The 14,478-nt window shown below is 36.0% G+C and overlaps 1 protein-coding gene across 1 annotated transcript; it reads right to left on the reverse strand.

Moving 5' to 3' along the window:
• Positions 1–4,653: 4,653 nt before the first annotated feature.
• On the reverse strand, positions 4,654–5,941 carry hoxb13a (homeobox B13a; the record flags this gene model as incomplete). The annotated part of the gene is made up of 2 exons (XM_079836420.1): positions 4,654–4,901; positions 5,278–5,941. The coding sequence occupies 2 exons, from the start codon at positions 5,939–5,941 to the stop codon at positions 4,654–4,656; spliced, it is 912 nt and encodes a 303-aa protein (XP_079692546.1).
• Positions 5,942–14,478: the final 8,537 nt, after the last annotated feature.

Here is a 14,478-nt window from a genome sequence, read left to right on the forward strand (position 1 = left end):
TAAAACCCGTGCGCCCTTTCTCACAGAACCTAAGCAAAAACTAAAATGTAAATATGTATTTTTTTTGTACATTTTATTTAATATATGACGGGTATTCGCTTTTGTATAGGCGTGATAGCATTTCGATTCTCGGAATTTTAATGCTTTAACGTTAATTGTTCTAAGTCATATCCAGCTTTGATAATGGAATGGAAAAGGAGGCTCGTAAATGGTTCTATTGTTGACATCACTTCAAGAAAATTAAGTCACGTATATTAAATGGAAATGTTGGCAACACTATATGCAAATGCAACATATTTCTTTTAGTTTTGCCAGATGGATCAATTTATTCAATTGAAAGAAAATTTCTGGGACTTTAAAACGTAATTTTAACTGCTTTCAACGGCATAATGAAAAACGGGAAAAAAATCAAATAGTTTGCTGATGGTTCAGCATTAGAAACGGCTCAGGCACTAGTTACAGCTTGACATTTACCCAAGTAGCCTATGTTTGTGCACTGGTTTCGTCATCTTAACTCTATCATTTGAAAATCCTTCTCTTGATGGATCAGAATCGTCAAAATCATCCAAATAATCCGGGCAAATAACGACCGGAATCCACTGAATTACAAATAAAATAATACGTATCTCTAGTAGATACAAGTGGTAGCCTATCATTTTAAAAAGTCTGGGTTAAAAATAAAATATAAGCAAAATAGGCTCCTCGCACTGCATTGCTTCATGTGAAAAGCATCTACGCCAATAAGGAAGCAAAATTCAATAAAATAAAATACGAAATAAACAATAAACACCAAGATTAATTTAGGAGAATTTTAGATTTTGTACTACACAAGCATGTACATGTACTCAACCTACATGCATAACCTCAATATTTAAATATTGTCTGTAGAGAGATTTGTTCGGAGTGAATATACGACAGTGAATTGCTTCCAGTGAATTAACACATACAAATCTTTATTCTTATTCCATGTTCTGTTTATTTTTATAAGTGATAAAAATGGTAAACCCTTTATAGACCCTGTAGTTCTTGCTCTCTTTAGATATACGTTTTTTAGATATTTGCCTTAAGACGTGTTTGCATGATTAAATACACGTAGGCCTGCCTACGCAGATTAAAAGCACCTATTCTGAAATGAAACTATAAAGATATCATCACCTTCCATTCAGATTGGGCTGTAATTCCTACAACGAAAGTATTGAAACAACCAATTCAAATATGTTATGTTCACCCTGAAAATATCAATATCAACTTGGTATAGGACATAAGAGAAGACTAGAGCAGAGCAAAGAAAAGAGAGTTTCCTTACAGTATTTACGACCTCTCTGAACACCAGTTTGTTAGGAAAACTTGTCAATAAGTTGTATTAATAAAAAAAAACATATAAATTAAATATAATTAAGTAATTGGGAGAGGCATTGAACTTGACCGTTAGTGCAAAGATGCTCGCCAGCGTTTGCGTTGACCAAATCTATCATGACAACACTGGCAATATATCAATCAACTTGAACCGTGAACATTTCTCCTTCTTTGGGGGCCTTTCGTGTGAAGTCGTTTTTTTCCTCTCCCCTTTTTCCGGAGGCCTCGCGTTACTCTACAGGTCTATTGACAACCTCTGGCCAGACAAGGTCCAGACTACTTATTGTTTACAAGATGTCTCAAGTTCAACTGTGAAGTCCGCCGCTTAACAAAAGCCTGTCCGAAATGCAGACGTGGGGGAAGAGTTGTTTTAGGGCTATAGAGGCGACAGATAACGTGGAGGAGGGGAGCTGGACGTGAACTTGAGGGAGATGAGTCTGAAATTTCTCATCAAAATAGGTCGCCTGGCAGCAACTGCAAAATCTCGTCGCTGTCTTGTCACATTTTTTGTTTGACAAATTGAATAATAATAATAATACAATTTTACACACAAACATATACATATACATATAGTCTATGTAGCCTATATGTCGCATGAGTTATAACGCATGAATCTTCACACAAAAACCACAGGCCTAAATCCATTTAGGCTACATGTTCACCTACATATGGTCTGTACATCGGTTTTATTACAGTATAAGTATGCAGTATGTTTATTACTTTTCTTAGACGTGACTATTTCATCGTAGACGGAATTTAGTCTCATGTATGGATTCTCGATCCACGTCGACCCCACAGAAAACAAATCTTATTTAGAACCACAAGAAACAAATAATTATAGTTCTCAACAAAAGTGGAGGTTTTATTGTTGAAATTGGGCGAGCTCTGCGCTTTGTGCGTTTTCAAAAGAGGAAAAAGGAGCCGCCATTAAATCACAATGTAAACTCAAAAGCAGACGCACCGTTTGTTTGAATGCTTTTGTCAAGTTCAATGTTAACTAGAAGTGGAAGGAAGGACTTGGGCTTTTGATGCCCCCCTGAGCTGTTTGAGGAAGGTACAAGTTACATTTATCAATTTGTGGGAAAAATAATAGAATTCCAGCAACATATTACTTTCTTTGGCTAAAACAGTTAGAAACGATCATGAAATAAATTTAGGCCTACCACTGCAGTCCAACAGAAGTGACAGTGTTTTATTGAATCAGAAAGGCAAAAATTGTTAGACTTGTGATTATTTGCTACACCTTAAAAAAAATCAGGTCTCCAATTGAAAATGTTCTAGTGACTGATCACATCAAATTTTTTTAGTTGGCCAAATTGAATTTCTGTGAATTAAATTTCAATTTGGCCAACTGAAAAAATGTAGATGTGATCAGTCACTAAAATATTTTCAATTGGAGACCTGAATTGTTTTACAGTGTATGCTCCGATTGAAGCATTGAATTTAAGTCGACACGAAATAACGCCAGGAGCTATACATTACCCCTGTACTACTATAGTTTGCAAGAAGCTTACATTTAGATTTATATAATCATGTCACCAGGATGTTAATGTTAAATCTTAATGCTCAAAACTTATTTTCAAAATGCAGACAAATGTGCATTTACTAATGCTTGGGTCAGATACGGAAATGATAAACTGTGCATTGCGCCGTGACCACGAGAACTGACCAACGCAGAACTTCCATCCATTCATTTTAGAATGTACTTTCTAAGTAACGTAAAGAAAGAAGGAAAAGCGCAACTTGAAAGTGGACTGAGCTTGCCGAGAGTGACAACGTGAAGCCGCTGAGTAACGACAGACCTTTTACACCCTTACTAATCTAGACCGACATTAAGTGCAGGTTGCAAAGGCAATAGGCTGCGGATCTGTTCACTGTCTGACAATTAAACTGTTCGGACTTGAGCAGAAACGTAAATTAGGCCTGCTGGAGACTATAAACTAGATAATCGTGCATAAATCTGAGAATGGTGAGGACAACTTTAAATTTCTGAGCGCATGAGTTAATGTATGCCTACTACTTAATATATAGAATAAGATGGCACCCAAAGTATGCTATGTTCATTAATGTATGCATGCAGCACCAGAATAAAATCCCTAGCGTTTCATTAGGCTTGAGGGAATTGACAGACAGTTGCGTTCAAACATGAAGAGCCCAGGCAAACTGTGAAGGGAATATGTTGCAGTTTGAATGGTATTCTTGGATATTCATGGTTTCAGGAAAGACAAAAGCTATTTCTTATCTTTAAGCATGTGACTTTCAAGGTCAAGGTCAAGGGCTGATTTAGTACCTACATCTTATGTAGTCGAGCGCCCCCTCCTTCTCTGCCAACATCAAAACACTCCCGCTTTAGCTCTGACCGTGAGGAAATCCCTTCTAGGCCTATTTAAGTTTTAAAACCAGTATTCATTCTTTATGAATTAGGATACATAAGTGCTTCAAATTTTTATAAACATTTTTGTTATAAACTTTACTTTTTTAAACTGTTTTTAATGCGCTCTGTTAGCTTGTAGCTATAGCCTACATGTTCAAATATATTGTAAAACAATAAAGGTCTTAAATTCACAAAGCCTCCAATAACGGGCGATATTTCTGCAGAATCGCCCAAATTTGATGTAATATGTCAAGAGATTAAGTCGATTTTTTAAACTGAAATAAAACAAATGTTGTCAACACACATCCGCCTAAAATCGATAACAAAATGCTAGTAAAGTGCTGCAAATAGTCTCGAAACTATTTCAGAAAAATGTCGGAAACTGTTTGTTTCATTCACATTGTGAGCAATGACATCAGTAATTTGACAACAGAGGACTGAAAAGAGTCATTACGCCTCGCTGATTAAAACATACACGTACTTTGTACGTTGCAGCCTATTAGAAAACACTGAATGGAAGTAACACATTTATTAAGGTTTGTGATATATATGTTGTTATGTTTTACAAGCGATATAAACATAGTATATAGGTACTGACAGGTATTGAGTAATAAGGTATAGGACAACAACAACAATAATTGACATACCAAACATTTAAATGCAAGCTAAAAGAAGCCTGAGACTTCAAACGAACACAGATACATATAGGCAGGCACGTGCGTTATGTACAAGCTTTATTGTCCTTTAATGTTTTCCATTTTATTAAGATTATTAATTTTTGAGTCTCATCCATTTTTTTGTGTGGTGTAAATGCGCTGGGAAAAGAAAACATCCAGCCCCCAGTCCAATAAACGTTCTTGCGACGACTTTTTTTGCTTCTCTTAATTTGAAGTCACCGTGAAAAACAAAAATTCAGCTTTGCTCTATGGCGCACTGTTCTTAACTTTGGCAATGAATTTCTTTTCCTTAACCCTCCTGTTTTGAAACCAAATCGTGATTTGACGCTCGGATAAGTTGGTTACCGCTGAAATCTTTCTTCTCTTGTCCTTTGTGATGAATTTGTTGGCTGCATATTCTTTCTCCAGTTCCTTGAGTTGTACTTTTGTGTACGGTATCCGCTTCTTTCTACCTCGACGGAATGAGCCCCCGTCATGTTGGTGGGCCACAACATCTGGAACGAATAACAAAGAGGTTTATTAAATAATGGGCTCATTCATTGTCTACCTAAACTACTTTTCAACAAATTTAGCATATTTACATTTTCGGATTTAATCCATTTAACAACATCGTTGTAGACGTTTCTTGATTAGTACATTTGTACCTTTATGTAAGCGTGCTGTATGTGTGTGCTTTAGAAAATAACACAATGGTAATTCTGAAATTTCACTTCTGTATCTAGAATAAAATCTGACTTCTGTCTGATCAGAAGAGTAATATCTGTATCCTTGGAAATTTCTGAGAGCTTTGGCTAAATCTTAACGCTTAAAAATATAAAAATATTATTTATTTTAAACACTCATTCAGTCTATAAAAAGTTTAAAACGAACCCGCCAAAGCAGACTTCCAGAGATGACCCGCCTGGCTCTGGTCCTTGGAGCAATACATCTGACTACCCCATCCGTTAGCCAGAGCCCAAGGTTGATAGCTGTCCATAGGCAGGAGACTATCGTGCCGTGGCTCTCCCGTTCCAAGCGTCTGTACCACTGACACGTCCAAATAACTGGCCATGGACTGGTAGGGACTTGGGTAGCTGTGGTAAAAGGCGAACTCTTTAGCCCTGCTAGGATATTCTTCAGATGTGACCGGGGTATCCATGTATTTTTCTGCACTGTAGCTGAGTGCACTCGGCTGCGTGCAGGACTTGAGGGAACCCCGCCCCATTCTGCAAGGATAATAGCTGTTGCCAAAGTAGCCGTACGGGATGGGACCGGTAGACGAGGCCTGTGGAACCGTTGGGCAGGGTGTGCACTGCTTGCCCGACTCAGCAGAACTTGAAGTCGACACGTCTACAGTGGAATAGCTGGAGCCGTGGACCAGGCTAGACGGGTGGCCACTCAAAGCCGAGTGGGCCATCAGATTCCTGCACTGGTTGGCCGCAAAATTGCCGCTTCCAACCAGACCCTCCATGTTCTTCAGCTCATCCAAGTTGTTTTCATACACAAACATAACCGTGTCCGCCCAGCGAGGATTCAGGACCAGGGAGGTGGTCATAGCACGCTCACCATTCGGACGGAAAATTATGTTGCAAAGACTCAAGTCCGAAGCAGGACACTCAGTTACATTGGTACAGCTGCATTGACGCAATGGACTACAGTCTGCATTGCAGTGCCTTCATTGGATAAGAGCTGTACCACGTGACGCATAAAATAAACCTTGACTGAAGAATGTCAAAGATCTTTTTTTTTCTTTTTTTTCTCGAGAACGAGTTAAATGTGTACAAATGATCTTCAAATGATTCCTTTTATTGCCTTTATGCATTCATTCCCTCACTTTTTGTTCTTTAACTCACTAAACAATAGCTACATTGCATCTTTGGTTTTGAGAAAAAAACTTATGTTCGTCTACTGCTATTTGTTATTTTAATGTTAACTCTTTGAAAGAAGATATATTTTAATTTAAATTATTTTGTTCAACAAATATGGCCATTTTGATAACATAGCCTATTAAAAGCGACTTTGTTTTTTATTTCTTATACATATTCATGTCATTTTACGCACTGAATATGCCTATATCCGTATTACTTTCTACATTAAATAATATAATTTACATAGATATATTCATGGCTGCTCCCTTGCTGATCATCAAATACTATAACTATTTCTCTCAACATTTCACTGCAAAAAGCAATAGAAATGTGTAAATGGGTCATACTTTTTATTCAGGATTTAATTACACATTGGCCAAGCACACGTTGAAATGCCTTTAAATCATTACAGACATTTTAAAGGCTCATGATCAGCCGTGCCAGATGTATAAATTATTTATCATTATCATAAAAAATGAAAAAATCATAACTTGTTTCATACATAAGATTGAACAACGCCTCCATTTTTATGAAATACTTGACACAATCCGCTGAAATAAAGAGGCAAAAAAATGGTTCCTTCACTTTTAAAATGGTTCCCTCGGTTATTATTCAGACTTCTCTATCGCTAATATAGAACGAAGCTTCCAGCTGTACAAATAACAAAATATAGAATTTATTATTACAGAGTTTGCAAGGTGTTTAAAAGTTTTTAGATAAACGAGTTGTGCGCCTATTTTTATTTCACATTCTCTCAGTGACTAGGCTATACGTTACCCCTTAAAACATTTTAATGCAAATTACTAAAACCGTAAACTCTTTTTCTTCAAACAAGACACTCAATCAGTATTCTACCTCGTGAAACTGTGATCCGGTGAAGAAGATAAAACAAACAAGAACAAAATTCGTGTGAATTTGCAACACGATCTCATGACAATGCGTATCAATAGTACGAGTGTGCAATCTCGTGAAATGTAACTACAACAACAATTTCCTTAAACGAGCAAATAAAGAAATATGACTGACAAAAATATATAATGAAAATGTAAAAAACACACATATTTTGCTGTTAGATATAATGTACATTTAATATGTATACATTCTCCAGGTTATGTGTTGCTTGTTTTGTTTTTGTTTTTTTTGTTGGTATTTTCCCCCACAGAAATATATTTAGATATTATGCATTTATATATAATGATATTTTAAAATGTTTTTCAGAGGTTTAAAACGTAATGCATGTCATTGTGCATGGAAAATTCAGGGAACAACAAGATGCTTCCCCTTTAATCCTCCTCCCCACACACACACCTCCCCAGACATAAAGGTCAGGCAAGGCCCTCAAGGTCAAGGCCAAGTTTAAAGGGATGAGTACAGCCCTCCCTGAAGGGCCTGTTTAGGAGGCAATGATAGACGCAGTCCCTCCTTAGGCAAACTATCCAAGTTCAAGGTCTCTAAATCAAGCAGGAATAATAAAAAGGCCTACAGGCAAACAAAATTGCTCAGATTTCAAAGATATGAGTCAACCCATCATATTCAGAATGTATTGTAGCTTGCATTACTTGAAATTCAAAAGATCTGTCCTAAATCAGGGAAAAAAATGTCACTGTTGTGTTGTTTAAACACTGTGAATCATCAATGAATTTCTATTACCACTAAACAGCTGTTACTCTGTTTTTCGGTGTTTAGTCAGAGCTTTAAGCAGCCTCACAACACATGTTGTGCTAGCCTTGTGCGAGGCTGCTACTGTACCCAGGAAATGTCTTAATGGTTTAATTGTAAAACGCCCTGCCCACATGCAAGGGGTCTCACATGAAACTCTGTGTACAGTCCGTCCAGCATGATTTTACACCTTCAGAAGACAGGCGCATATGGACGGGTAAGTTTTATAATCAAATCTTATTAATACAACTTTTTTTTTTTAAATGTCAACGTAATGGAAGCAGTAACGTTCAAATGATAGATAGCTAAAGAATATATGCATTAAGAGAACTGACAGCGCAATACTCTAAGGTGAATGTAATAGCTATACTACGTTTTGCGTTGTGTTTCACGTGAACCAATGTAGGAGTTCATAATATCACAAACTAAATTTATTTTAAAAGAAAAACGCAAGGTAGCCTACCCTAAAAAATGAGGTGTTCCGCCCTTCTTTACCAAACGATTTACGTTTACACTGGAGACGACGCCTACATACCTAATGAGGTGGTTCATGCCACGAGAACTGCATAAGCTGTTGCACAATTACACACATACAAAAATATTACATTTCGGAGCAGATTTTCAAATGAAATGACAAGAAAAGTGCAAGTTAATTTATCTAAATCGCCCTTTTGATACATATCACACTATAATAGATGGTTTAAATATATATAACCATTATAATATAACACCAACACAATTACTTTTAACATTGTTTTACTCTTTCATTTTAAAATTAAAATCCTATTAGAAAACGTTTGAACGTTTTTCTGGATTTGTTTTCTTTCTTTTGTACACGAAGCAATTGTTTCAATAAAGCGACAATAGGCTACAACATGATTTGTGCAATTTGCCGTTCCGGCAACAAAGAACATATTTGGAATAAAGTTGGGGTCCAAAGGACATTGGACTCAACTGAGAAATGTAATCTGTCTCATAGAATGTTTAATATAAAATGTCATTGCCTGAGGATACGAAAGTAGCCTACTTTAGCAAAACGTTATTAGCACACAACCTGTACATCGACATGTTAAATGTTATCTAAGCATAAAAACTACGCGCAAATTAAGGAGCGCCCTCGACAACTCGATATTGCAAATCAAAAGGAACTTGGTAACACTTTACAATAATGTTTCATTAGTTAACTAATAATGAACTGCACTTCTACAGAATTTATTACTCTTTGTTAATGTTAATTTCAATATTTATTAAGGCATTATTAAAATCAAAAGTTTTATTTGTTAACATAAGTTAATACACTGTAAACTAACATGAACCAACAATGAACAGCTGTATTTTTATTAACTAACGTTAACAATTAACAAATACAGTAACAAATGTATTGCTCATTGTTAGTTCATATTATTTAGTACATTAACTAATGTTAACAAATGAGGCATTATTGTAAAGTGTTGCCAGGAACTTCATCATTACTTTGACAGTTTATCGGAGACAGAGACAAAGAAAGAGATATTAGATATTAATGAATTGTGATTATTGTCAAGGTACACAATATCTAAGATTTTCTTCATTGCAGTTAAAGTACAAATTTAATAATTTCACCTGAAACATTATCCTGCAATAGTGTAAACAAATAAGTGAGTGAGTGAGTGAGGGAAGATATGTAAATGAGCGTCTCTCACTCATCGTATTCCTCTATGGCATTACAATCTGCAGTAACCTATTCTGTTGCATGGCATTCACATATTGCATATGTTTTAATGGCAATCACAACAATACCGACAATGACCGCTCAAACCAGATCTAAGTCACTCTAGGCTATGCATGTATAACATATGGCGTTGTTCTACAGTGAGGATGCGGGTGTTGGTATAGCCTACGCATATACGGCAAGTAGGCTAATAACGCCACTATCCATAATAATAATAATAATAATAATAATGTCACATAGCATTTACAATTAGTTTCCGATATGGTCCGACATCATTAAATACACTACGTTAAAAGGGCTAAATGTAGCCTACATAACATATCCCCGTATAAACCAAATACTGTAATGACAATAAAATTGAAAATTGTCTCGTGAAAGCAGAGAATTTAATATCGACAATAATTTTTTTGGTATTTTGGAAAAACAATTAGCTAATGGCTAATAGACCCACATTTTAAAAAATAAACTCCCACGAAGAATTCCATCCAAATCAAATATTCCTACTCTGACCGCCGCATCCTTCAATCGTCAGGGCGCCCGTGAGCAAATATTTGGGGAAAAAACAATTACAAAAGTTTAAACCCCAAACACCTTACATTTTTAAACACTGATTTACAAAACAGTTGTCAGGGTGTTATTGTTATTCATTCCCTTTTACAGTTATAAAACAACTAAGATATATATGAATCTCTATCCCAAAGGCCAATTCGTGTAATGTAGGCCTACACATAGCCATACATTTCTTAGTCAGAATCCAGAAGTGGTAAAATCTGATCTAAAAGGTAAAAGCATGCAGTTTGGGAAAGAGTGATTATCTAGGAGACAAGGAAATATTGACTAATGTGAGGGCAATGTATGCATGTATGCAAATGTCATCCTAATTGGATCAGAATAGTTATGGAGTTTTTGACAATAACATATGAATTTCAGAACACCAGGTTATGTACAATGATAATGTGCTTGTATGACTAGTGGTATCTAAGGAAAAAACTGGCTTACAAAAAAATAAAATGGATAGTATTTCTGTATTTAGCATCACATAACAGTCTCACTAAAATATTAGCATAATAACAATTATTTAAATAAATAATATAAAACTATAATTTGTGGAAAGACCATTGTTGTACATTGCAGGGTTGGGATATGGGCTTCAAATTATACAAATTAAGTATATTGCAATAGGAAAAAATTGACAGTTTTGTGTCAGATTATCTGAATTTTAAGCCTTAAAGCTGTGCAGAATCTGCGCAGAATGCATCGTTTTCTATAAAAGGTACATCTTAGTGAAAATCTGACTGCTGCACTTGCATGGCTTTCAAAATGCCTATACATTATACAACATCATAAAATAACATACATCCAGACATTTTTTTTCCTAGAATAAAACTGTCACAGCATAATGACTGATCTTAATGGTAATTTGAGAGTAGGAACTTTATGCACATTTCCCAAAAATGTTCTTTACATGCACGAAATAGATGCTAAATGCTCTCTGTCAATTATGCATATTGACATGATACCTGATGAAACAGCACATCACTGTAACTGTGTAATATGTGGGTTACATTAACTTAAATCATCTTTATCAGTATGTGTATATTCTTTCATTACTAAAACAACTACAACAAAAATACATCAGCCTTACACTGTCAGAAAAAAAAATACCTTTAGGGATACAACTGCTTCACACTTGTCATAACTTAGTATGCATATTTAGTATCTTAGAATATATGAAACCTTTTAGAGGTGAATATGGTACAAAGATGTCCTTGACAACCTGTTTAAACGCCAAAGGTATACTCATTTTGCAATTTTTTTCTGAAAGTGTATAATGATTCATATGATGGTTTCTATCTATTTGTAATCATCAAATGTTTGATTGTATAATTAATTTAAATGCAGGACATATTAGGGCTGATATTTGCAGTATCACAAACATATGGATAATGCAGGAGGATAATGCATTTTTATTCCAACTAAAACAAAGATTTCATTAACCAAGTAAATGTCTTATTTTTGATATTCAATGTAAAAGATGTATGGCTTTCAATGAAGAAGTTGGAGAAGTCTAATAAGAGAAGTTTAAACTAAAGTTACAAGCATAATTAGTATAATAATGGATAATTGAGAAGTTCAAAAAAGACATTTTCGATCATTGTGCGAAAACTGCACTCAAATTATAATCTCAACTCAAATATAAAATGTACTAATGTTGTTGTTAGTAGTCGTTGGTAATTTTTTTATCTTCTGAAACAAGCATGAACCATCTGCAATCTGACGCTGTAGGTTACTATTAGGTACTCTCTCCTGCTCCATGTGTACACTTTACATTTCAGTTATTATCAGACACACCTGAACCAGCGCATCAGGACCTTTACTTGAACATTACAGCCAGGCGTGTTGGAGCAGGAAACTACAGTGCAGAATCAGATCAACAGAACTGAGTACCCTTAGGGTATACTTTCACGTAAATTTAAAGCCTTGTGGATCACTGTATATATGTATGCATTATAAATGAGAGTTCATATATAAGCGGTTAAGGAGGCAGGTGATGTTAGGAGTCCTGCTTTAATATGATAAATATGATACGAACGTGCTATAGTCTATACTACAACAATCCATAACTATGTGAAACTTACATAAAACCATTTTTAAGAACGTCTCGATCAAAGCAGATTATGCATTTTGGAAGTTCTGCATCAGAGCGATACAGATAAAAAATGTGCGCAACCAAGTTTGTGTTCAACGCTAATAGGTGCACCTGATCGGCCTCAATAAAATACAGCTTTATAATATTGTGGTTACATTGCTGCGCATAGGGAACAGATTTAAACCTTTAAAGGAAAAAGATGAAGACGATGGGGAGTGAAAGCAAGAGGACGTGCAGACAGCATGCAGAGCAACGGAACGCACCTAATATCATAATTTAAATATATTTTGTTTTTCTTATTCATATAATACTATGTTTTACATTTTTGCCCTTTATGGTAACAAAATAAACAAATTAAAATGCAACTGTTGTATTTAGAATGTATTTAGAATAAAATGAACTTAATTCAGCTTCCAAATATGCTTATTAAAAGCAGTTTCATATAACAAATGTATTTTATACAATGGGTTAGCATACAGATAAAATATATATTTTTTAAAAGAGTTTGAAGGGGGGAAAAACAATGCAGTGCCTGCAGACATTATATTCTTGCAGTTTTATAATAACCCAAACGGACACACCCACAAACAGTGCATACCGTGGTCATTGTGTACTGATCAGTAATGGGGACATCTTTATCAACAATTATCAATGCAGACAGTGTTGTTTCAGTACAGCCCAATCGAGTAGTTTAAAGTACAGACAACACACAGGTTTGTCTGTTCATGGAAGCGCAATTTCTGTCACCCCCACGCGACATCTGCGCCAGTCTCCAGATACAGGCTACAGCCTTAGTGGAGCCTTTCCCTTAACTGACAAGTGATCAAAGCACTGGTGTATAACAATACAACCATCGGTCAGTTTGATATCAGGCTAATCTGAAGCGCCACTGGAAGCATATGCCTGTATGAATACGATGTGCCAGTGCTCGAAGTGTGAAAAAAGTGCCGGTACTCCCAAGGGATGACATTTTTGTTTTCCACCTCGGTTGAAATCGCGTTCTGGGGGCGGGGCGGTCAGAGTACCGGTAACATGTGGCAAAAAAGTGAGGGTAGATTAAAATATAGACGTTCCGGTGCGTACTGGCCCACTTCGGTCGTGAGATGTAAAAAGAGGGCAGTTATTTTTGTTGTTAAATAAATACTGGGCAATGTAAAACAAAACAAAACGTGAAAGCCTCAAGTGCCTAATTTAATCATGGACCTTATTCTATCCACAATCCAAAACTGCTATTCTATAACAGGAACGGGAAAACACAGGAGCTAAATGCATGCTAAATAGCAAAAGATACTGTATCACTTAATGAAGATATAGCCCACTTTTGTATAAATATCACAAGAAATAGCCTTTAAAACTTTAAAAACAGATAATTGATACATAAATGTTACATTAGATCCGAGTGAGATATGACCTTAACTTAAGTTTAGTGTCCAACGTGTCCAAGCTCAACCATAGTGGTAACTGCAGAACGAAGCACTTAAAGCGACGATTAACCCAATATGAAAATTCTGTCATCATGTAGCCTACTTGCCCTCATATCGTGTTGGAGCTTCCTTCATCTGCAGAACACAAAAGAAGACATTGCGAAGAAATAACATTGAACTCCACTCACATTTAAAAAAAAAAAAATGTTTTTGTGCCACAGACGACAGAAATGCATTCAAATGGAACGACATGAAGATGGGTAAATTATGCCAGAACCATCATTTCTGGGTGAGCTATCCCTTAGAGGACCATGAAACAGGCACTACTTCAGCGTAAAATAAGGTAAGCATACGACGCTTATATTATTAAGCAATGCCAGCATGTTCTGCCTGGCAACCTTTATTGTTTATTATAAAATTAGTTCATTTTTAAATTCTCGGACAATTTTCCAATTGATTAAATTTTTATATAAATAAATACCGGCTCCTGAAACGCTTTCATCTCTATTATAAACTGTAGACCTCTGCAATTTGGGGACATAAGGATTCTAATGATTGACTTCCAAAAATACAAACATCAAACACCAAGGAACAATCAGGGTTGGTCTATCTCAACGGGGAAGCCACTGTGACAGTATGCAAAGGGAGGTCGATCTTAATTCTCCATAACAAAAAAGTACAAAGGCCGGTCGGAGACCAAAGACAATTTAACACCTCCCTCTGTCCGCGCGCCCCGGCGGCGCCTCAGCGGATAGAGCGCGTCTCTCATTAGTACACAAG

The sequence above is a fragment of the Gobio gobio genome (genome assembly GCF_949357685.1).
Source record: "Gobio gobio genome assembly, chromosome: 1".
Lineage (NCBI taxonomy): Eukaryota > Metazoa > Chordata > Actinopteri > Cypriniformes > Gobionidae > Gobio > Gobio gobio.